We start from the raw sequence: 25686 nt of genomic DNA, 5'->3' as shown, positions 1-25686 counted from the left end.
TGCAAGAAATCGCCAACAAGTCTAGGAATGGAAGGCCCCAGTGATCCACTATCAGCCAAAATGCCTCATCTAACAACACCCATTCTCCTGGGTCCAGACTCTCCTGGCTGAGAAAGTCTGCTCTTATGTTGTCTTTTCCTGCAATGTGAGAGGCTGAAATCACCTGGAGATGCCCTTCTGCCCATTCCATGTTGATCTATTTCCAGCAACACTTGCTGGCTCTTGGCTCCTCCCTGCTGGTTGATGTAAGCCACTGTCGTTGTGTTGTACAACATTATTAGGACCGCTGAACTGCAAGCATGCCAGCTGAATCGCTTGGGCTTCCAGGCAATTGATGTTCCACAGACACTCTTCTGTATTCCAGTGCCCTTGCACCATTAGTTCCTGACAGTGAGCACCCCAGCCCTGGAGAATCACATCTGTCATGAGTACCAACCAGTCCAGCGTCGTCAGATGATCCTCCTGCAACCACCACTGCAAGTGAGAGCAGATTTCCATCAGCAAGCGGAGCCAAACAGAATACTCGAGACCTTGGGTTCCAACGAGACAGCAGGGAGTGCTGAAGAGGATGCATATGCACTCTTGCCCATGGCATTATTTCCAGGGTTGCTGCCATCAAACCGAGTACATGAAGATAGGGCCACACTGTCAAGTGTATAATGTTCACCAAAAGACACACTTGTGACATCAACTTCTGAATCTGAGCTTTTGGAAGAAAAACTTTGCCTTGCCTCATGTTGAACTGAATACCCAGGTACTTCAATGACTGGGAAGATTGAAGACTGCTCTTGGCCAGGTTTCACTAACCAACCATGCTCCTGCAACAAGGAGATCACCTTACAGGTCACCAGTTGGCTCTCTTCCAGAGACTCGGCTCGAATCAGTCAGTCATCCAAATATGGGTGTACTAGGATCCCATCCTCTCTCAACTCTGCTGCCACCACCACCATAACCTTGGAAAAAGTTCTGGGAGTAGTGGCTCGGCCAAAAGGCATCGCCCAAAACTGATAATGGTGTCCCAGCACCGTGAAATGCAGAAAACATTGGTGCTCCAACCAGATGGGAATATGGAGGTAGGCCTCGGACAGATCCAGAGAGGTCAGATATTCCCCCCAACTGCACAGCCACTATCACAGAGCACAAGTTTTTCATGTGAAAATAATCACCTGCAAATGATGGTTGACTCCTTTGAGATACAGGAGCCCTCCTTCTTGGGCACAACAAAATAAATAGAATATTGCCCCGTACTTTCCCGAGTCATAGACACTGGAACCACAGCCCTCAGACTGAGCAGCCATGACAGGGTCGATTCCACTGCCTGCTTCTTCTGCGGGGAGTGGCAAGGAGACACCATGAACACTGCAAAATTCAAATGCATATGCTTCTCGTATCACCTCTAGGACCCACTGATCCGATGTGATTTTGACCCACCTCTGATAAGAGAAAGGGATTGTTATGAATCAGAAGGTGGACCCCTGTTCTGAGGTAGAGTCAGCGCTACCTAAAAGGGAAACAATCCCCTTAGGTCTCTACCGTCGAAGGACGAGGCCGAAGGCTGTAGCTGTTGAACGAAGACTTCACCCTGGAAGCTCGAGATCCCCCCAGGAGAAACCCGTAGGGAACTGGCCGCTGGGACTTAGGAGACTTCTTTGAAGACTGAAGAAAGGTCTGGATGCAGGCGCCTCCTGCGGGTCATGGGTTCCAGACGGCTGGTGCCTCCAGCAGGTCATAGTAGTCTTGAGGACAGAGTCACAGATTGGTCCAAAGCCGGTCCACGGGTTCGGTACACAAGAAGGGTCGAAATCCAGTCCAAGATCAAAGCAGGAGAAGGGTCCAAAGCCAGTCCAGGAGAAATCAGGAGAAGGATCGCAAGCCATACCAGGATCAAGCCATAGAAAACACAAACGCCGGTCCAGAAGTCAAAGCCAAGAGTCATTCCAATGGAGCAGGGAAGCAGAGCGGGACGAAGAACCAGGAACAAGAAGCTCGGGACAATACCAGCCAGGAACCTTGATACCAAGGCAAGGTCTGAGGATCAGAGGGGGAGGAGCCGACCCGACCGAGGCACCATGCAGCCGAGCCTGACTGTGGAGCAGCCTGCAGGAGAAACTGAAGAGGGCTGCCTACACCGCAGGAGCCCTCGATGAAGCCCGAAGCCTCAGGTGAGTTTTATCTTTGCCGCTGTCGCCGACCGGACCCAGGTTGCGGCCCGCCGCAGCCAGTAGCCATGACACCCAGCCCCGGTCACGGCCTGCCGCAGCCGGCGGTGCTAACAGGGATGTTCCCCTATCACTTGTCCCAGAGGGTGGGTCAGCAAACCTTCCTTGTGAGGCTCAGGAGGATCTGCCACCCATACCCTTGCCTCTCTTGGGTTGTCTGGGACAAAAGGACTGAGACCTTCTGAAAGGCCGAGTCTTCTGAAAGGTCTGTAGGGATGAAACCACTTGGAACCCATAACATGACCATCATACCAAAGGTGCACAAGAACTGCTTCTTATCCTCCAGTAACTGAGGAACCGGGGATTCGCCCCACTTACTGGCCAGTTTCTCCAACTTGCTCCCAAACAAGAGGGAGCCTTTTAAAGGGCAACTTTGTAAGGTTAGCTTTGGAAGTTGCGTTGGCCCACCAATTACACAGACATAACTGGAGTCTGGCCACTATTACCGAAGCCACTCCTCTAGTCGAGGAACAGACCAAATCGCAGCCCGCATCTGCTAAAAACGTGACGGCAGGTTCCATAATTGCTCTGGAATTCACCTCAGAATCATCAACCTCCCGAGAAAGAAGCAGACAAGAGCAAGACACCAGGGAACAACAGGAAGTTATCTACAATGTCATTGCCACTGCTTCAAATGCTTATTTGAGGATGGCCTCCATTCTCCTATCATGTACATCCTTCAAGGCCGCTCCTCCCTCCATGGGAATAGTTGTCTACTTAGAGACGGTGCAGACCAGTACATCCACTTTCAGAAAAGGCAAACACTCTCTCAACATTGGATCCAGGGGGTACAGGCCTTCCAATGTCCAACCCCTTTTGAAATTTGCTTCTGGAGTGTCCCAATCAAGATCAATCAATTCTTGAATGGCTTCCATAATAGGGAAAAAAACAAGAGGCTTTGTGGAAAGAAACCAAAATGAGATTCTTCTTTGGCTCAGACATGGAACCTGTCCCAGGTACTCCCAGCATCTTCAAGGTCTGGGAAATCAGGGCTGGTAGTTCATCTCTATGAAAGAACCGCAACATGGTCTGATACGGTTCCAGTCCCGGAGGAATTTCCCCATCTTCCAGGGAGTCATGGTCTGCCTCATCATGAGTGCCATCTGGATCCTGTTGGGAATACCTGCAGCTAACCAAGGCGTGCTTCGGTGCTTAAACATAGGATTGGAAGAAGGAGGAGCCACCAGCTGAGGATTCGTCCTCATAGGATTGGTCGAAGCTGAGGACGGCGCCTGAAGAAAGGATTGCATTCTTGGAAAAAATTCTACCCAAGAAAAGGCAGAAAGATCCAGGCCAAAACCAGAAAGTACTGGAGTGGGGCCCACTGAGCTGCCAACTCCAGTGGAGGAACCAGTCAAGGGAGTTCCAAGGTCCGGAGTTGCTCCAGAGAAGTCCTTAACCAGACCATCATCAGGCTGGGAAGAACGAGGCTTAGCAAAATTAGAGGAAGATAATTCTCCCTCTGCCTCTAAGCAGCGCTAACACATGTTAGAGTACACTCCAGGCTGAATGCCTGAATATGACAGGCAACACAGAAAGGCAGTTAGGTTTCTTGTTCACCGGCCCCATTAAGTTCGTCAGTTGCCTGTGAATGTGCATCCAGCTGGCTCGCACTCAAAAATTTCAGGTGCACAAATTTTATGCGCACAAAAGTTAGCGTCCCAAGTTTATGTGCCGCAAAAAGCAAACACACAAACAGTGCGCCAAAATCTGGGTGCACCACAGATACGCTTAAAAAAAAGTGCGCACAGGAAGAGCACCCAATTCTGGGTGCACAAGTCGTAGGCAGAGCCAGATGCTCTGCACACACCAACATTCCTGTAGAGGGCAGCCAAACATGCACAGAAGCACATGAAAATGCTGCCGGGCCCTACCACGCAGCGTGCAGGAAAAAGCCTAATAGCGGGGCCTAGCCCAGCCAGGCTGCCCAACCTGCCAGGCTGCCCAGTTCCCTTAACCCCCACGGGAGCAGGAATGAATGTCAGAATGGCATGCCAAGCACAAAGACTGGAAGAAATCCTCTGCACTGTCTCTGACTTTTTTTTTTTTGTTTGAGCTCAGCCTTTCCCAGCTGAATACAGAGATGGTCTCCGTCTGCGGGAGGAAAGGGCATCTGCCATCACTGCTATGTTCGGCTTCCTGCATCCTCAGCCTTTAAGCTGCACAATTAGATAAGTCCACACCGGGAAAAAACAGCTACCGGACAAAGGCACAAATCTGAGGGACCACGAAAATCACCTCAGGAATTCTCAACTGGGGCCCATTTGGTATCACTGCAGGAGAGCGAGGCTATTTTTTTTTTTTTTTTTTAAATAAAATTCTCCTTCTAAAATCTGAAGCAATTCCCATAGGGAGATGCACGTCCACCATCTGCTGGAGACGGAGAATACTGGTGGGCTGACATCACTGCAGGGGTATATGTACTGTGACGTCAACTTGCTCCGTCTCCATCTGCTGCCAGAGGTGCATAACCCACGTCCTGAGTCCATCTGTCTACACGCTAGGAAAAAGGGAGTTTGTATAAGAATGAATATGTATGTTAAAGTGTGTATAAAGTATATGAGAGAAAGGAGAAAGTTTGTGCATACCTCGGCTCCTATCCCTGACTAATCCATGACAATCTCAGGGTGACTGGAATCTAATGTTCCCAAGTATGGAAAGAGCAGGGCATAAATGTTTAGCCTTAGTTTTAATTATTTGGTGTTATTTGATATGTCTGCTGTTTTGAAATATTTTATTGATGTTTGGAAAATGAAAAAAAGCAATGTATGTTTTTAATCATTGGGTGTTCTGTTCATCAGCTGCTGTGAAATATTTATTCTTTTTATGAGTATGGTTTTCTATTATGATTAATGGTTTATATATTTTGATTTTATTGTTTGAGGTTTAATGAGGAATGGTAATATTTTTGGTTTTCCATTGTTCCATTGCATATGGAGTCTGTCTTGTTATGGTTTCAGATTCTGGTTTTTTCTGCATGTTTCTGGTTATAATTTATCGTCTCTTTATTCTGTATTCGGTGAGTGTCTGTGTGTTCTGCATGTGCGACTCAGGTGAGGTATTCTGCAAGCATGTAGTTTCTGTGTAGGGATCTATAACAGCTTCGCTTGCTCTGTTCTGTTTTTCTAATATCAGGTGCATTGCTGTTTTAGGGCCTGGTGTAATATTTGCAGTGTTGCCTTTTCATAAGTAGGGTTGTTACTGTTTGAGTGCTGGCAGTTAATGCTGTTTTCCTATGGAAGTTTTACTATATTGTAATTCAGTTTACTTAAAGCTTTCTGAAGGCTGACATGCTTTACAATAGTCCTAATATCATATGACTGTGATACCATAGCAGTGCATGTAAATAATATATATATTGTAAGTGATATTTTTACCTTAGAACACTGAATGTTCTTTCATGTAAAATGTTACTATAAATTCATATATTTTATTTGTGGGGAGGGTGGGGGCCAGGAGTGTGTGCAAGGCTATAAGGTTCACCTATGACACCTAATACCCTTGCACCAACCCTGGCTCCACAAGGAAAAGCAGGATTCCATCTGGAATAGTGCTACTTTGGGTTAGTGGCTCTCTCCATTCTTGGCCTAGGGCAGGGGTCGGGAACCCATGGCTCGCGAGCCAGATATGGCTCTTTTGAGGGCTGCATCTGGCTCGCAGACACGTGTCGCCATACTTCGCGGTTCCCCGCTGACCCAGCTGCTCCCCGGTCCTCCGCCGCCCGGGCTTAAAATGCTGTCAGCCCGGGCGGAACGCGGCAGGACAGCTGGAGTCAGCGGCACCGGCGTGCTCTCTTCTCCTCCCCCCCACCCGCGGCCCGGAAGAGGAAGTGGAGAGCATCGGGTGCCTGCGCGGGAAGAAGAGACCACACTAGCGTGGTCTCTTCTTCCGCGCAGGCACCCGATGCTCACCACTTCCTCTTCCGGGCCGCGGGGGGAGGAGAAGAGAGCACGCCGACTGGAGTCATCCGGGTGCCTGCGCGGGAGTCATCGGGTGTCAGCCGGGTGCCAGCGCTGGAGTCATCGGGTGCCTGCGCGGGTCTTCCCGCGCAGGCACCCGATGCTCTCCACTTCCTCTTCCGTGCCGCGGGAAGAAGAGAGCACGCCGGTGCTCTCTTCTTCCCGCGGCCCGGAAGAGGAAGTGGAGAGCATCGGGTGCCTGCGCGGGAAGAAGACTGCAGCGCGGCTCGGAGGAAAATGAAAATCTTCAACCGCGGCCGATGGGACTCCGCCTTCGCCTCCGCGAGGGCTGAAAATGAAGGAGGTTAGCGTTGGGAGGGGGCTGCTGCTGCCGCGAGTTCCCGGGGGGGGGGGGGGGGGGGGGAGAGAGAGAGTGAATGAGCGAGCAAGCATGTGTGTTTGAGATCCTGTGTGTGTGTGAGTGAGAGATTGCATGCATGTGAATGATTGAGAGCCTGTATATGTGAAAGAGAGTATGTCTGTGATTGAGATCCTGCCTGTGAGAGAGAGAGCATGAATGTAAGTTTACCATTGGGAACCTGTATGTGTAAGTTTGTAATTGAAAACCTGTTTGTTTGAAAGAGTATGTGTGTATGATTGAGATCCTTTGTGTGTGAGAGAGATCATGTGTATGTATGATTAAGAGCCTGTGTGTATAAGTAAGAGAGAGATCATGTGTGTCTGTGTCTGATTGACAGCTGGTTTAGGTGATGGAGCATGTGAGTATGTGATTGAGAGCCTGTGTTTAAATGAGAGAGAGAGACCATGTGTGTCTGTGTGATTGAGAGCTGATTTAGGTGAGGGAGCATGTGAGTATGTGATTGAGAGCCTGTGTTTAAATGAGAGAGAGAGACCATGTGTGTCTGTGTGTGATTGAGAGCTGATTTAGGTGAGGGAGCATGTGAGTATGTGATTGAGAGCCTGTGTGTAAATGAGAGAAAGAGAGGACATGTTTGTAAGCATGTGAATGAGAGTCTGTGTGTGAGAGAAAAAGACAGCATGTATTTATGTGATTGAAAGCCTGTGTGTGTGTAAGCGTGAAAAGATAGACAGCATGTGTGTAAATGTGTAATTAAGAGCCTATATAAGTGAGAGAGAAAAAACATTTGTATATGTGAGTGACTGAGAGCATGTGTGTATAGGTGTGTCATTGAGAGCCAGTGTGAGAGAGAGCGCTGGTATGTGACTGAGAGAGGAGAAAGTTCCAAGCAAACCACCCCACCTCCTGCTAATTCAGAACAATCTCAGGACACCTGGATATCAAACGTTCCCAGGTATGCAGAGCAAAAAAATTTTTGTATCCTTATTATTTTTCATTACTGGATCTTTGTGTCTGCTATTTTGAAATATTTTGTTGGTATCTGGAAATGTTTTATATGAGTTTTTAATTATTGGATATTCCACTCATCAGCTGTTTCGAAATATGTTCTTTTTGTTAGTACAGTTTTACTGCTGATGATTTTATATTTCTTGATTTGTTTTATAAGGATGTGTGATGTTTCTTTTTTCCTTTGTTACACTGCATACAGAGACTCTGGCTTGTTGCAGTTTCCAATTCAGTTTTTGTCTGCATGCTTCTTGTTATGCGTTTTGGTCTCTTTATTCTATGTTAGGTGAGGGACAGCACGTGATTCAGGTGAGGTTTTCTGCTGGCGTGTAGTTTCTGTGTAGGACTCTATAGCAGCCTGACTTGGTCCGTTTTCCTAATAGGAGATGTATTGGTGTCTTAAGGCCTGGTGTAATATTTTCAGAGACTTATTGTACTTTAAAAGTGTGATCTTACATAAAATGCACACATTTACTTGTATTTAGTTTTAAACATATTGTATGGCTCTCATGGAATTACATTTTAAAATATGTGGCGTTTATGGCTCTCTCAGCCAAAAAGGTTCCTGACCCCTGGCCTAGGGAATAGTATGGTGTCCCCCCGTACCCCCGTCCCCCCCCCCCTTCTTCCCTGGAGTCGGTAGAAAGAGCAGAGCTTAGAGAACCATAAAAGCAGCAGACTCTGTAGCCTGCAATAAATGGGATTGCACTAGAGTGGTGGGAGGGTTACGGAGAAGTGGAGGCAAGCTACAGACACAGGATGGAAAGGGGTAAGCCAGGAGGAAGTGCCTGTGCAGTGTTGGGGAGGCTTCTGTCTGAGGTGACTGCACTGAGCTCTGAGAGAAGCAGCTGGCTGGGGAACCAGCGAGTCTCCTAGAGAAAGGGATTGGAAAAGGGCAGAGGCTGCTGCAGAATGGGGAAGTGCTGGCAGAAAGCAAGAACATTTACACCATGATGTAGCAGTGCCAGACTGGGGGCAATCACTGTGTGAGTACATAAGCAGCAGCACAATAGTAGCATGTCAGAGAGAGTGTTTGTGTGTCCGTGTCAGAAAGATTGAGAGAGATCCACACCCATACACACTTTGTCAGTTAGAGAAAGTGTGTGTGGGTATCTCTCTCTCAGACAGACACACATACTCTGTGTGTGGATATATCTTTGTGGGTGAGAGAAAGAATGTGTCTATATCAGTGTGCATGTGCCAATAAAGTTTCTGCAATCTAAAAATCTGCTTGTGACTGAGCGTGTGTGTGTCTGACGCTGGCTGGCAGTGTCATTACTTGCAATTGGGTCAAGATATATCCAGGATATATCTCTATAAGATATATAAGCAGATGTGTAGGGGCCCAACCAATGTGCATGGATGGAACAGGCTGCAGCTCTGCTCATCCCTGCTCAGAATGTCCTCAACCTTTTAGTTATTTAGGAAAGATGAAGTTTATTTTGAAGATATTTTGGCTCAATTATGCTGGGTTCCAAGGGTTAACTTGGCTTGCTTTTGGGAGCTGTTGACATGTGCTCCAGGGAAAGTACATGAGTGTGTCAGTGACCCCATGGGCCGATTTTGAAAAAAATCCCCTGGGCTGATATTTTCCTGCAATCTGTCCCTGAAGAGAGAGAGGGAAAACAGAGAGCATCTGGAACAGTCATTAAAAATGGTAAAGATCTAGAAACATGGGCAAAACATTTTAAAGCAACAATACAATTGCCAATCTCCACTCCTCTTTGCCGCCACAGCAGCGCCACTCACGGCTCCACATGGCTTGCACCCCCTAATGGTCAGCACCCTAGGCCTAGTGCTTCCGCCGGCCCTGATTGTATGAAGTATTTTTCCCTCAGCCCCCAAATCAAGTTCTGGAATCTGTTGTCGCAGGACATGATCAATGTAATGAATATAGTAAGGCTCAAAAGAGATAGGACCAAGTTCCTGAAGGAAAAGGCTTTACCCCTGGGAGTGAGCTAGAAGAAATAGATTAGCTATTGGAGTACTTGTGACCAGGACTGGTCACTGCTGGAGACAGGATTTCGGGCTCAATGGAACTTGGTCTGACCCAGCATGGCATTTCTTATATTCCTAATTTCTGAGGAGATGTTAGTATATAAGGTTTTTGAAAACTGCTCTTGCTTAGAACCTCCCACCGTTATGACTAACTACATCGGAAGTGCTGTTCTGCTGATCTTCATCAGAAGCCCCCCATGCCGGCATCACAATGAGATTCCTAAAACTGGAACATGGCACGAATAGCTGAAGAATGGACCTCATCGGAGCCCCATGCAGGGGTTACACTGGTAATCTGTAACGCTTGAATACTGCACAGACAGCTGAAGAGTAGATCTTCATCAGTTACCCATATAGGCAGCACATAATTATAGCATGATTACAAAATGGAGAGGTGAACAGCAGACTCTGATAAGAAGACTTTAGGAAAAGATGGTGTAGTTTTAACCTATAATTCCAAAAAGCAAAGAGACAACACAAAGTAAACACCTTAGAACAAAAAATAAATTATATAAACCTAGGAATATGAGCAGAAGAAGAAATAATTGAGCCCAGAAGCTAGTACAGGAGTAGCAAACTATGGTCCACAGCCTATCCCTGTGATCGATGCAGCCTACCTATCTCATTCTTCTTTTCCATTATCTCCGGGCCACTGCCAGCACTGTCATCAGTGGCCTACGGTCACATAAGAACAAGCATTAATGGGTCAGACCAAGGGTCCATCAAGCATCTTGTTTCCAACAGTGGCTAATCCAGGCCATAAGAACCTGGCAACTACCCAAAAACTAAGTCTATTCCATGCTACTGTTGCTAGTAATAGCAGTGGCTATTTTCCAAGTCAACTTAATTAATAGCAGGTAATGGACTTCTCCTCCAAGAACTTATCCAATCCTTTTTTAAACACAGCTATACTAACTGCACGAACCACATCCTCTGGCAACAAATTCCAGAGTTTAATTGTGCGTTGAGTGAAAAAGAACTTTCTCCGATTAGTTTAAAATGTGCCACATGCTAACTTCATGGAGTGCCCCCTAGTCTATTATCCAAAAGAGTAAATAACCGATTCACATTAATCCGTTCTAGACCTCTTATGATTTTAAACACCTCTATCATATCCCCCCTCAGCCGTCTCTTCTCCAAGCTGAAAAGTCCTAACCTTAATCTTTCCTCATAGGGGAGCTGTTCCATTCCCTTTATCATTTTGGTTGCCCTTCTCTGTACCTTCTTCATCGCAATTATATCTTTTTTGAGATGCGGCGACCAGAATTGTACACAGTATTCAAGGTGTGGTCTCACCATGGAGCGATACAGAGGCATTATGACATTTTCCGTTTTATTCACCATTCCCTTTCTAATAATTCCCAACATTCTGTTTGCTTTTTTGACTGCCGCAGCACACTGAACCGACGATTTCAATGCGTAATCCACTATGAAGCCTAGATCTCTTTCTTGGGTGGTAGGTCCTAATATGGAACCCAACATTGTGTAACTACAGCATGGGTTATTTTTCCCTATATGCATCACCTTGCACTTATCCACATTACATTTCATCTGCCATTTGGATACCCAATTTTCCAGTCTCACAAGGTCTTCCTGCAATTTATCACAATCTGCTTGTGATTTAACTACTCTGAACAATTTTGTATCATCTGCAAATTTGATTACCTCACTTGTTGTATTTCTTTCCAGATCATTTATAAATATATTGAAAAGTACGGGTCCCAATACAGATCCCTGAGGCACTCCACTGCCTACTCCCTTCCACTGAGAAAATTGTCCATTTAATCCTACTCTATTTCCTGTCTTTTAGCCAGGTTGTAATCCACGAAAGGACATCACCACCTATCCCATGACGTTTTACTTTTCCTAGAAGCCTCTCATGAGAACTTTGTCAAACGCCTTCTGAAAATCCAAGTACATTACATCTACAGGTTCACCTTTATCCACATGTTTATTAACTCCTTCAAAAAGGTGAAGCAGATTTGTGAGACAAGACTTGCCTTGGGTAAAGCCTCGTGCATTGGTGTGTCATTTTGGGCTGCTGTTGATGACATTGGTGTAGGCGGTATCGGCATGGACCGCTGAAGACAAGCACAGATCCTGCAATGCTATCTAATCAGCTGGATAATGAGCCCAAGGACAGCCTGCAATTTCCCTATCCTACCTGTGGAGCTTGAGGTTGAGAAGGACTAACGAGCACAAAGATGGCCAAAATAAAAAACAGCTGAATGGAATCTGTGTCTTTTCTTTAGTCGCCTGTTGTTGTGCTCGTTAGCCCTCGTTTCTACCTTTAAAAAAATGAACACTGTGAAAGCTCGACAGGTGGGCAGGGTATTGCAGATGATTATACTGCTTGAAGACTTGTGAGGAACAGTTTCATTGTTCTTGAGCCCATGTGTTCTACATTTTCTTGTTATAGCTAAATTTTATTTTAGTACTGCTAATACATCTCTGTTGGTGCTGGTTTTCCCCCTCTATTTTTGTTACTGTGCCTGCTGCTTTGTCTCTTTTACTTATGAAACAAAATGTATTCATTAATTTCAAAACTGATAATTCATTTTTAATGTTTACTGTGTTACAAAAGATCTTTAATGGGGTTTTTTTTAATATAACTTCTTATACGGTTGTAACGCTATTTTTTTTTTTTTTATGGTTGTACATCTTTAAGTATTGAAATAAAAAGATTTCAGAGAAGTTGTGTGTATTTATTAAGGACCCCCACCCTGAAAGCCCCCAGAGCCCCTGTTGCAGACAAGATCCAATAATATGGCCCCAGCCCAAAAAAAAACATTTGCCCACCCCAAGCTAGCAAGTGCCAGTGCTGCTGAGTCAATGATGCTGTCACTTCATGGGCCGAGTTGAAACACCACAAAAAGAGAAACAAGAGTTTTGGCAGCATTAATTGGGAACATGCATTTTAAATAATATTTCTTTTAATTGTTGAGGCAGTTAATACATGGTTCATGGAACTGCAATATACAGAAAGGTGAAATAAATAGCTTTTATATATATATATATATATATATAATATATATATAATATAGCTGGTTTTACAATATTCCCTTATCATTGGTCTACTAGATCATCAATACAGTCACTTGAATGTGGTAGCAGCATTTTCCAAAACTGAGCGCATTGCAGGGATCACACAGCTGTGACGCCTTATGTCAAGAAAGGTAGGCAAGGGAGGAAGGGAAAGTCTGAGGCACTGGGGTCAGCGCAGCGTCACAGGCCTCGTCCCCCCAGGGCACAGCCAGCGAGCAGCTCACTGCTAGCGGCATTAGTTGTGTGGGGTTTCAGAAAGGACTCTTCAGCTTCTCTTTGGTTTCCTCCTCCCTGGAGGGGGTCCACTAGCGGTCGTTCAGTCCAGGAGTCACATCTAAGCACCTAAAGCCAAGAGTTGATTTAAATAGAGCAGGCGGCGTCTTACTGTCTTGTTTCAAGTCACAATAAATGTCCTACAACTTCCCCAGTGTTCTCTGTTCAGTTAAAAACACAAAGTACAAAAATAAAGATTCTTCCTTATTTTTAATGTAAAAATATTCCTCTGGTGCAGTTTTGTCACTTGTCGGCACATTGTCTCATGTGGCTCTCTCTCCTTCTAACTGGGATGAGTGGGTCGTATTCGTTTAGTCCTCTTCGTCACTGTGGTGTACTTGAAAGGTTTTTGTAACTCCACTATACCTTTTGGGGATCTTTTCATAAAATGAACATCTTGCTGGTTCTCCCGTGTCTTTGGGCCTTTCCGTGGTCTTCCTCTCTTAGTGAAGCCGATATACCAGCCTGAATATTTTGCTGACATTAAGGCCGTGTAGTTGTTTTCCAGCACTTTCTCAATGAAGACACACTCTTTGCTGGTGCCATCAGGCTGCAGAAGAGAAGAGGAGAAAGAGGAAATGAGCAGGACTTCCAAAAATAACCAACACAGCAACAAGCTACTCCCTAGGCTAAGGGTAGGCAATTTTGTTGTGCACCACTGATTAGTCTACTGATCAGAAGGCAGTGGAGGAGAGATTTAAATAAATAAAATAATAAAAGGCCACAACCAGTCAGGTTTTCAGGAAACCCTTAATGAGTATGTATGTGACAGATCTGCATGCACACTGCTTCAGCTGTATGCAAAAATGTCTCATGCATATTCAGTAGGGATATCCTGAGAACCCAACCAGTTGGTGGCCCTCGAGGACTGGAATTGCCCACCCTCTGTAGGCCAGGAGTGGAGAGTCATAAATAGATCTGATTATGAAGATATTCACAATAAATATATATGATATATATAAATTTGCATACACTCCCATGCACATTAATTGTGTATATCCTGAAAAACAGACCTGCCTGTGGCGCTCGAGGACTGGAATTGCCTATCCTTGCTATAGGTAGCTGCTGCTCCACAGCCCTCCCCAAACTCCCATAGCAGAATAATTTTCTACAGCAATGGTTTCCAACCCAGTCCTTGGGACACACCCAGTCAGGTTTTCATGAGATCTATAGTGAATATGCATAAAATAGATTTGTATATATTGCTTCCAGTGTATGCAGCTCTATCTCATGTATAGTTATTGTGGTTGTCGTGAAAACCCAATTGGCTGTGTGAATCCCTAGGACTGGCTTGAGAACCACTGATCTAGGTCAACTCCAGAGAACACTTTCCTAGAACCTCAAGCCACCACTATGAGAACTTTTTTATAGAGCCCTGAGCTGCCTCAGAATGCTCTTCTAGAGCCCCCCAAGAAGCTCTAGGAGAATTATCTTCTAAAGCCCTAAGTCATCTTTAGGAGAACGCTCTTCTAGAGCCCTGAGCAGGCTAGTACAAAGAGCAGAGTCCTACATAAGAACATGCCATACTGGGTCAGACCAAGGGTCCATCAAGCCCAGCATCCTGTCTCCAACAGTGGCCAATCCAGGTCATAAGAACCTGGCAAGTACCCAATTAAGTCTATCCCAAACAATTCCAGATATCATAGCTAAACCATTGGCAGATATTATCAATATATCACTAGAGGAGGGTATATTTCCAGATCCGTTAAAATGTGCCATAGTAAAACCATTATTAAAGAAAGAACAACTTGATCCGCAAGTTATGACAAACTATCGTCCCATCTCAATACTCCCATTTGTGGCCAAGCTACTAGAGAAGGTGGTAAATAGACAGTTGACAGAGTATCTTGAGGAAAACCATCTACTTTTTCCTTCGCAGTATGGATTTCGTAGATGTCATAATACAGAAACGTTATTAATCTCATTAACCGATATGATTCAAAGAGGATTTGACCAACATAAATCATATTTATTGATCTTATTGGATATATTGGCCGCTTTTGATACCATCAATCATGAAGCCCTGATAGATAGACTGAAAGAAATTGGGATGAAAGATACGACTCTCAATTGGATGAGATCATTTCTATCTAATAGATCATTTATTGTTTACATATTTAATCACAATAAACAATTTTTACACAGAAATAAAATGGAGTCAACCTTATGATAACTTATGTCAAAAATACAGGTAATATCACATCAATATATTATATTAGTTTCCTCATGAGGAAACTAATAGATCATTTAAAGTAAAATTGGGCACAGTAGAATCGGAGCCGGTTGAGATACAAACAGGGGTCCCTCAGGGCTCTTCATTGTCCCCTACACTTTTTAACATATACATGGCCCCTTTGTGTAGATTTTTAGCCGGATTAGGTTTGGTTCATTATTTATTTGCAGACGATGTACAAATTTTATTACCTATAAACGATTCACTTCAGTCCACTCTAAAGTTATGGGAAGTATATCTTACTTCCATAAAACAACTGTTAACACATATGTCACTGTCCTTAAACAGTTCAAAAACTGAAATACTTTATTTAACTAATAAAGTAACTGAGAAAACTGAAATAGAAATCAAGTCGTTAGCACCATCTTATGAGATTAAGTATGAAGTAAGAGATCTGGGCCCCATCCTTGATGCAGAACTGAATATGAAAGCTGCGATAAAGGCCATAAATAGAGATAGCTTTTATAAACTGCAAATTCTGAAAAAATTAAGACCGCTGTTACATACAGGAGATTTTCGTACAGTGCTTCAGGCAATTATATCACCAAAACTGGATTATTGTAACGCTCTTTTGTTGGGAGTTCCACTTTCAACTTTGCATCCTCTACAGCTACTACAAAATGCAGCTGCGCGGGTTCTGTCTAATAAGAGAAAATACGATCATATCACCTCCGTTTTGAAAGAGTTGCATTGGTTGCCAATTAATGCAAGAATCCACTACAAATGTTTAATGATAATACATAAAACGGTATATGGCAGCAACAATGAATGGTTAAAATGCTTCCTTGCGTATTCATACCCCTGCACATAACTTGAGATCATCAGGGAAATCTCTGCTTACAATCCCTTCCCCGAGAGTTGCTCATTTGAGCTCAGTTAGGGAGAGGACTCTCTCTCTAGCAGGGCCTAAAATTTGGAATGCATTACCACTCGAGATTAGATCAGAACCATGTATTCAGAAGTTTAAAAAACTACTTAAGACCTGGTTATTTGAACAGTCCTTTACTGATTTAAACAAGACTAGCTGTTAATTAATATATAGTCCAACATTCCTGCTGCTATTTATGATGTTGAGAAGTGTAGTTAGTAGATGCTGAAATAGGGGAATTAGAAAAGATAGGTTAGTAACTGTTAGCTGATGAAAAGGGCCAAATTAGAGATTAGTAAAATTAGTTTTAACTAGCAAATTGAAAATTTTTTAGATCTTAAAAGGAATGATATGTTTAGTAATAGTTTAGTATGGTTTTATTGTTAAAGTTTGTTTTATTTGATTAATTTTATATTGTTATTATGATTTTATATTATGAGATTTCATTTATTGTAATTTTATTAGAGTTGCTTGTGCAATGTATATTTTGTATTGTAAACAGACTTGATATCTTGTGAGGAAGGTCGGTATACAAAAATGCCTAAATAAATAAATAAAATAAATACTGTTGCTAGTAATAGCAGTGGCTATTTTCTAAGTAAACTTAATTACTAGCAGGTAATGGACTTCTCCTCCAAGAACTTATCCAATCCTTTTTTAAACCCAGCTACATTAACTGCTCTAACTACATCCCCTGGCAGCAAATTCCAGAGTTTAATTGTGCATTGAGTGCAAAAGAACTTTCTCCGATTAGTTTTAAATGTGCTACATGCTAACTTTATGGAGTGCCCCCTAGTCCTTCTATTATCAGAAAGAGTAAATAACCGTGTCACAGTTACACATTCTAGACCGTCTCTTCTTCAAGATGAACAGGCCTAACCTCTTTAGTCTTTCCTCATAGGGGAACTGTTCCATCCCCTTTATCATTTTGGTTGCCCTTCTCTGTACCTTCTCCATCGCAACTATATCTTTTTATGCTGCGACCAGAATTGTACACAGTATTCAAGGTGCGGTCTCACCATGGAGCGATACAGAGGCATTATGACATTTTCCGTTTTATTCACCATTCCCTTCCTAATAATTCCCAACATTCTGTGCCAACAACAGAAAGAACTTCCCGCTTTCTCAAACTGTTGTGCTCTCTCTGCCATGACTGTTCGGGAGCAGGAAAGTGATAACATCTCTTTGCCAGCTGCAGTACTGCCACCGGGGCTACTCTCTGTACTAATGTGCCATCTCACATCAACAGATGAGAGTCTATGGCACAAGTATGTTTTTTCTTGGAGGGCACATTCAGTGACAGAGTAAGATTGGGAGAGTGAGCAGGAGGGACGCAGTGAACAGAGAGCAATGGGAGGAGGGAATTGAAAGAATCGATAGAAAAAAAGACACTAATTGTAAAGAAGATTAGGAATGTACCCTGGATCCATTTTGTCAAGGCAGGTTGATCCAGTCCTAGTTTGACCTTACATTTAATCTTAGCCAAATGGCCAAGAAATAATCTGTGAAATTCCGATACGCTATCTGGATTTTCATAATACTGGTATAGTTGTGTCAACATTATATGTAAGTAGCATACATACAGCTGGGAGGCACAGCCCTTCACTCATATTGAGAATGTGCTGTTATGCATTGTGACTTTAGCTATATGCTCCATAGCCAAGGTCACAATATTCTGACCTGTTTATGTTTCAGTACATACAATTCAGACTTCAGTGAGGATTTTTCCAATCCTCTCTCAGCCAATCAGAAAGGTTCCTCAATTCATTCCCCTCCTTTTATGCACAGTCACAGAAATCTAAGGAACCTGTTTGTGATGGCAATTTGTTATTTGTTTTTCCTGTTTTTGAATATATGCTATGCCATGCTAGGCCAGACCAAGCTCCATCGAGCCCAGCATCCTGGCTCCAACTATGGCCAGTCTGGGTCACAAGCATCCGGTAGATCCCAAAAGTAGATCTACTTCTTGTTGCTCGCTCCCAAGGATAAGTGATTACTTTCTCAAGTTTACCTGGCTGTTTATGGATTTTTCCAAACCCTTTATAAACTCCGCCATAATAAGTAGCCTTTGCCACAACCTCTGGCAATAGATTCCACAGCTGGATTGTTTGCCAAGAGAAAAAAATACTTTCTATAACTTGTTTTAAATTTCATGGGGTATCCCCTTTTTTAATATTTTTAAAAAATAACTAATCTATTGAGCCATTCCACATCCCTCATGATTTTATAAACTATCATATCCTCTCTAAGTTCTCTCTTTTCAAAGCTGAAGAGCTCTAACCTATTTAGCCTTTCTTCATAAGGGAGTTCTCTATCATTTTGATCACCTTTCTCTGCACCTTTTCTCAGGCAACCAGAACTGCACACCGTACTCAAGGTGCAGTCACAGCATGGCTTGGTATAAAGGCAATGCATGTTTCATTCATTCCTCTCCAAATAATTCCCAACATTCTACTTGCTTTTTGGAGCACCGAACATTGAGTATTTTTACATAAGAACTCCCAGGTCCTTTTTCTGGGCAGACTCCCAGTACAGAACCCAGAACTGTGTACCAGTAGCCGGAATTATTTTTCCTTATGTGCATCACTTTGCTCTTTTTAACATTACATTTCATCTGCCATTCAGTTGCCCAGTCTCCTAGTCTCACAAGGTTCTTCTCCAGTTGTTTACAATCCATTGTGGCTTTAATAATTTGGAATCATTTTGTCATCTGCAAATTTGATCACCTCACTCATTGCTCTGCTTTCTGAATCATATATGACTGTGTTAAAGCGCACCTGGGAATAATGACCTTTCTCCATTTGGAAAACTGACCACTTAGTTCTACCCTCTGTTCCTGTCCTTTAACCAGTTACCAATCTGCAACAGGATACTGCCTCCTATCCCATGATTTTTTAATTTCCCGAAGAGCCTTTCAGAAGGTCTTTGTCAAACACCTTCTGAAAACCCAAATACACTAGGAGGAGAATTCTCGAAATGCCTGGGTATATTTTACATGCATAGAGAGCCCTAATCTGTTTAGCCTTTCCCCTAAGGAAGCTTTTCCATTCCCTTTATCATTTTTGTCATCCTTCTCTGTACCTTTTCTATATCCGCTATGCCTTTTTGGAGATTGGGCGACCAGAACGGCGCATAATATTCAAGGTACAGTCTCACCATAAATCTATACAAAGGCATTATGATATTCTCTTTTGTTCTCTGTTCCTTTCCAACTACTTCCTAACGTTCTATTTGCCTTTTTGGCCACCACCACCACCCCCTGAGGTGAACATTTCAAGATATTGTCCACAAGGACTTGCAGGTCCTTTCCCTGGGTGATGGCAAGATAGAACCCAGCATTTTTCTCTCTGCTAATTGCTTTGCATTTGTCCACATTAAATTGCATCTGCCATTCAGAGGCAAGCATCCTAGTCTTCCCAAGCCTGTCTTCAGTTCTACACAATCTTCTGCTGTTTTAATGACATCTGCAAACCTGGTCGCCTCAGTCATTTCTTTCTCCAGGTCATGTATGAATATGCTAGACAGCTCAGGTCCCAATGCGGACCCCTGGGGCTCCTCACTAACGACCTTTCTTCATTTGGAAAACTGACCATTTAGTCCTACCTTTTGTATTTTGATCCAGTTACCAATCCTCAATAAGGCTCTGCCTCCTATCCCATGACCTTTTCTTTTCCTGGAGACCTTGTCAAATACCTTCTGAAAATCCAAATGCACTAGGAGGATAAGTCTCAAAACAGCCTGTGTACATTTTACATACATACTTTACTGAGTATTTTCAAAGTGAAAATGTGTGCCTAAATTTGCTTTGAAAACACTCAGCTCATTTATTTATAGGACATTTAGAGGCTGCTTACAATCACAGCAGATGATACTAAGATCTGCAACAGAGTAGACACACCTGAAGCAATAGAGAAAATGAAAAGTGATAAGGAATCTTGAAGAGTGGTCGAAGATTTCACAGCTGCGATTCAATGCCAAGAAGTGCAGAAACATGCATCTGGGGTGCGGTAATCCAAGAGAGCTGTATGTGATGCAGGGTGAAAGACTGGGGATCTGAAGATGATGGAGCAAGATGATGATAGCTAAAGCCAGAAGAATGCTGGGCTGCACAGAGAGAGCAATAGCCAATAAGAAAAAGGAGGGGATAATGAGGAGGAAAATGAGGAGACCTCACCTGGAGTACTGTGTTCCGTTCTGGAATCTGTATCTCAAAAAGGTTAGAAACAGGATGGAGGCGGTCAACAGGGCGACAAAAATGGTGTGGGGGTCAGTATTGGAAGATTTATGAGGAGAGATGAAGATTCTTAATATGTATACATAAGGAAAAGAGGAGGTGCAGGGGAGATATGATATAGGGGTAACCTGCATAAAGCAGCAGTTAATACCCTTAACAGAAGGCATGGGGCTTACTACCCTTAACCAATTAGCTTTCATGCTTTTGACACAACTGCAATATCACTATTTCAGCAGAGGGGAAAAAAGGAGAATTAGATACAAACAGCAGCCAATGCTGGGCCCTGACTTTTACAGTCCAGGGGTACTGATACGCAGACATTAGGGTAAAAGCGCAGGACTGCTTTTATGGCCAAGTCCCAAAGCAAAGAACATCAAGCAGCATTGTCTGAATTATCAAGAAGGCTGCTCACCCTGTAAAAATGTTGCTAGCAGTAATTTTATTATAGGTTTGACCGTTGCTTGATTTTGATTGTAGATATTACTACCCTTGCTGGATAGACTGGATAAACCATTTGGTGGTCTTCTTTCATTGCTTTGTTACTAGCTCTAGGCAGCCTACAAATGGGCATATAGAAACATAAAAACATAGAAATGACGGTAGAAGAAGACCAATAAGCCCATCCAGTCTGCCCAGCAAGCTTTCACACTTATTTTCTCATACATATCTGTTACTCCGACCACTGAGTTCAGGGCCCTTATTGGTAACTTTTCGATTCTAATTTCCTTCCACCCCCGCCATTGATGCAGAGAGCAGTGTTGGAGCTGCATCAAAGTGAAGTATAAGGGTTAATGTTTGAGGGTAGTAACCATCGTATCGAGCAAGTTACCCCGATGTTTGTATACTTATTTTTATTTATTTATTTATTTATAGTTTTTTATATACCACCGCTCAGAGATATCACGTCAGTGTACAGTGAACAGGAACTTATACTGCTCAGATCAATGCCTTGTTAGATGTCTGGATATAAATCCTATTTCTTCATTCCCCCCTGCCGTTGAAGCAGTGAGCTGCACTGGATATGCATTCAAAGTGAAGTTTCTGGCTTAATTTGTTAGGGGTAGTAATCGATGCAATAAGCAAGCTACTCCCATGCTTATTTGTTTACCTAGACTGTGCAATTCAGTCACTCTTGGTTGTTGTCTGAATATAAATCCTCTTTTCTTCATTCTCCATGCCGTTGAAGCAGTGAGCTACACTGGATATGCTTTCCAAGTGAAGTAACAGGCTTAATTGGTTTGGGGTAGTAACCGCCGCAATAAGCAAGCTACTCCCATGCTTATTTGTTTACCCAGACTGTGAAATTCAGTTCTTGTTGGTTGTTGTCTGAATGCAAATCCTCTTCCACATTTCCTCTTGCCGTTGAAGCATAGAGCAATTTTGGAGTCGCATTAACCGTGTGAACGTTTATTGAATAAGGGTATTAATCACCAGGTAGTAGCTGTCATTCCTGCAAGCCACCCCCATACCTCTTCTCTTCATTCCCATCCTCCAGGCTTTATGGATCCACAGTGTTTATCCCACGCTCCTTTGAAATCCTTCACAATTTTGGTCTTCACCACTTTCTCCGGAAGGGTATTCCAGGCATCTACCACCCTCTCCGTGAAGAAATACTTCCTGACATTGGTTCTGAGTCTTCCTCCCTGGAGTTTTAAATCGTGACCCCTGGTTCTGCTGATTGTTTTTCCAACGGAAAAGGTTTGTCGTTGACTTTGGATCATTAAAACTTTTAAAGTATCTGAACATCTGTATCATATTACCCCTGCTCCTCCTTTCCTCCAGGGTATACATATTTAGATTCTTTAATCTCTCCTCATAAGTCATTCGATGAAGACCATCCACCTTTTTGGTCGCCCTTCTCCATCCTGTCTCTGCCCCTTCGGAGATATGGCCTCCAGAACTGAGCACAGTACTCCAGGTTAGGCCTCACCAAGGACCTGTATAAGGGGATAATTACTTCCCTTTTCTTACTCGATATTCCTCTCTCTATGCAGCCCAGCATTCTTCTAGCTTTAGCTATCACCTTGTCACATTGTTTCGCCGACATCAGATCATTAGACACTATCACCCCAAGGTCTCTCTCCTGCTCCATGCACATCAGCCCTTCACCCCCCATCCAATACAATTCTTTTGGATTTCCACAGCCCATATGCATGACTCTGCACTTCTTGGCATTGAATCTCAGCTGCCATAACTTCGACCAGTCTTCCAGCTTCCTTAAATCCTGTCTCATTCTCTCCACTCCTTCTGGTGTGTTCACTCTGTTGCAGATCTTAGTACCATCCACAATTGGACAAACCTTACCTTCTATCTCATCCGCAATGTCGCTCACAAAGATATTGAACAGGACAGGTCCCAACACCAACCCTTGTGGCACTCCGCTCATCACCGCTCTCACTTTAGAGTAAATTCCATTTACCATCACACATTGTCTTGTATCCTTCAACCAGTTTGCTATCCAGGCCACCACCTTGGCACTCACACCCAAGCTTCTCGTTTTATTCACAAGCCTCCTATGTGGGACCTTATCAAAAGCTTTGCTAAAATCCAAGTAGATGACATTGAGCGCTCTTCCTCGATCCAATTCCTTAGTCATCCAATCAAAAAAGTCGATCAGATTTGTCTGACAGGACCTTCCCTTGGTGAAACCATGCTGCCTCTGGTCCATCAATTCTGCTGCTTGTAGATAGTTCACTATTCTTTCCTTCAGCAGCAACTCCAATACTTTTCCCACCACCGAGGTGAGGCTAACCGGCCTGTAGTTTCCAGCCTTCTCTCTGCTTCCACTCTTGTGAAGCAGGACCACCGTCGCTCTTCTCCAATCACTCGGCACCACTACCATTTCCAGGGATCTATTGAACAGGTCACTCAGCGGAGCCGCCAGCACATCTCTGAGCTCCCTCAGTATCCTGGGATGAACCTCATCAGGGCCCTTGGCTTTGTCCACCTTCAGTTTTCCTAGCTCTTCCCATACATTCTCTTCCATAAACGGAGTTTCATCTATTCCACTCCCCTCTAGTTTCTTGTTAACTAGCGTCAGTCCTTCTCCGGGGTCTTCTTTAGTGAATACCAAATATTTGTTTAATATTTCTACCATTTCTTCATCTGTCTCCACCCATTGATCCTTTTCACCTTTCAATTTCAGTATACCACTTTGGACTTTTCTCCTTTCACTGATGGATCTGAAAAATGTTTTGTCCCTTCGCTTTCCCTCTTTGGCAATCTTTTCTTCCACTTGACTTTTCGCTTTCTTGATTACTTTCTTCGTCTCCCTCAGTTCTACCAGATATTCTTCCTTGTGCTCCTCCCTTTGGGATCCTTTATATTTCTTGAATGCTGTTCTTTTAGCTTTTATTTTGTCAGCCACCTCCTTTGAGAACCAGATAGGTTTCATTTTTCTCTTGCTTTTCTTTACTTTTCTAACATATAGATTAGTTGCCTTGGTGATTGCTCCTTTTAGTTTGGTCCACTGTTGTTCCACATCTCTCTTGTTCTCCCAGCCTTCTAGTTCTTCCTCCAGGTACTTCCCCAGTTCATCAAAGTCTGTGTTTTTGAACTTATCTGCATATATATTTATACTTTCAAAATAATCTAATAGTTTTACTTAATCTAAGCAAGTTAATTATAATATTAAATACAATGAAATATGCATAATAAATTAGTAAGGCAACACTTTCTTTTGTTAAAACCATGATGCTTCTCCAATAAGCCATGTCCTTCTATATGGCTAGCAATTCTGTTTCAAAGAATATCTTGTACCATTTTGCCTGAGAAGCTCTTTTAAAAATATGTGGGAATATTTAGATCTTTGGTCTAAGGTGCTGAAAAGTATATAAGGTTATATTTAGGCTTTCTAGATCCTGTGGGTAGCACCATGCGTGACTTTCGGGGTTAAACTGTAGTGGTAATCAACAATGATGGCCAGCTGTGGGTGTGAATGGGGTATGAATGTAATGTTTCTTTAAGGATAATGGAAAATATGAGTCATGTTCATGCTGTCCTGGGGGTTGATGCATCTGTGAAATGTGGCTCTGTTATATGTCCTAATACAGTACAATGTGAATTTTTGTCTCAGAGAATTGGCCTCCCTCCAGTCTACAATTAATGTGACTGTTTTAAATGATAGGTTAGAGATTATTAGTAACAGGTTTATAATTTCATATTTGAGTTCTTTTGGAACTTTGGGGTAAATACCATCTGATCTGGTGATTTGTTATTCTTTAGTTTGTCAATTTGATTTATTAATCTTCTAGTTTCACAGTGATTTGCTTTAGTTGTTCAGAATCATCACTGTCAAAGAATGTTTCTGGTGTATGTCCCCAAGATCCTCTTCTGTAAAAATCTTCTTAGGTAAATATTTTTTTAAATTTTTCTATTTCCTTATCCTCCCAGTGAAACATAGAAACATGATGGCAGAAAAAGATCATATGGCCCATCTAGTATGAACATCCATCCAATTTATCTGGCCCTTACAAATCCTATCACTTCCTCAGAGATTCCCCGAATTTATCCCATGTTTTCTTGAATTCAGATACCAGTTGTGCCTCCACCACCTCCAAGGTAGGTCATTCCATCATCGCTACCCTCTCTGTACAGAAATATTCCCTAAGATTACTCCTGAATCTAGCCCCTTTCATCCTCATCCCATGACTCCTTGTCCTCTTTTCCACTGAAATTGGCTGGCCTCCTGTGCATGGAAACCTTTGAGATATTTAAATCTCTCTATCATTTCTCCTCTATCCTGCTTTTCTTCTAGGGTATATATGTTTAGATCTTTGAGTCTATCCCCATATGCATTAGAACAAAGACCACTGATTATTTTAGTAGCCGCACTCTGGACAGACTCCAACCAGTTTATATCCTTGTGAAGGTGTGGTCTCTAGAATTGTGCACAATATTCAAAATGAGGTCTCATCAGGGACCTATACAGGGGTAATATCATCTTTCTTTTTATACTAACCATTCCTCTTCCTTATGCAGCCAGGCATCCCTCTGGCTTTTGCTGTCACATTATCTACCTGTTTAGCCACCGTGAGACTATTAAATATATTCACTCCCAGATCCCACTCTTCTTTTGTGCTTAGAAGAATTTTGCTTCTATTACTATACCTCTCTCTTGGGTTTTTGCAGCCTAAATGAATTACTCTGCATTTTTTTAGCATTAAATCTTAGCCCTTAGTCTCTTGACCATTCCTTGAGCTTTGATAGAACCCTCCTCATGTTATCCACACTTTCCTGGCTGTCTATCTTGTTGCAGATTTTGGTATCATTGACAGAAAGACAAATCTTTTCCGACAAACCTTCTGCTGTGTTGCTAATGAAAATCTTGAAAAGAACCGATCACAAGACTGATCTCTGAGGCACATTATTAGTAATTATCCCCTCCTTAGAATGGACTCTATTTAACAATATCCTTTGTCACCTTCCACTCAGCCAGTTTCTAATCCAGTTCTTTTTACCCTTTAGACACCAAGCAGTCCAAACTGGACTTCCCTCAGAGGCTTTTTGCTTCAAATGTACTTGAAAAATA

At 43.1% G+C, this 25686-nt stretch overlaps 1 protein-coding gene across 3 annotated transcripts in view; it reads right to left on the bottom strand.

Moving 5' to 3' along the window:
* Nucleotides 1-12417: 12417 nt before the first annotated feature.
* The window catches only part of FGF18 (fibroblast growth factor 18), a 246230-nt gene continuing 232961 nt past the window's right edge, over nt 12418-25686 (bottom strand). Inside the window, exon 4 of one of the 3 annotated variants that reach the window (XM_029583967.1) lies at nt 12418-13371. In XM_029583967.1, the coding sequence (XP_029439827.1) occupies nt 13105-13371 (267 nt within the window). In that variant the 3' untranslated portion in view covers nt 12418-13104. The remainder of the gene's footprint in view (nt 13372-25686) is intronic. The other 2 variants (XM_029583965.1, XM_029583966.1) reach the window with 2 other exon arrangements.

Source organism: Rhinatrema bivittatum, chromosome 18 (assembly GCF_901001135.1).
Source record: "Rhinatrema bivittatum chromosome 18, aRhiBiv1.1, whole genome shotgun sequence".
Classification (NCBI taxonomy): Eukaryota; Metazoa; Chordata; class Amphibia; order Gymnophiona; family Rhinatrematidae; genus Rhinatrema; species Rhinatrema bivittatum.
This window is presented reverse-complemented; position numbering and strand designations above follow the sequence as displayed.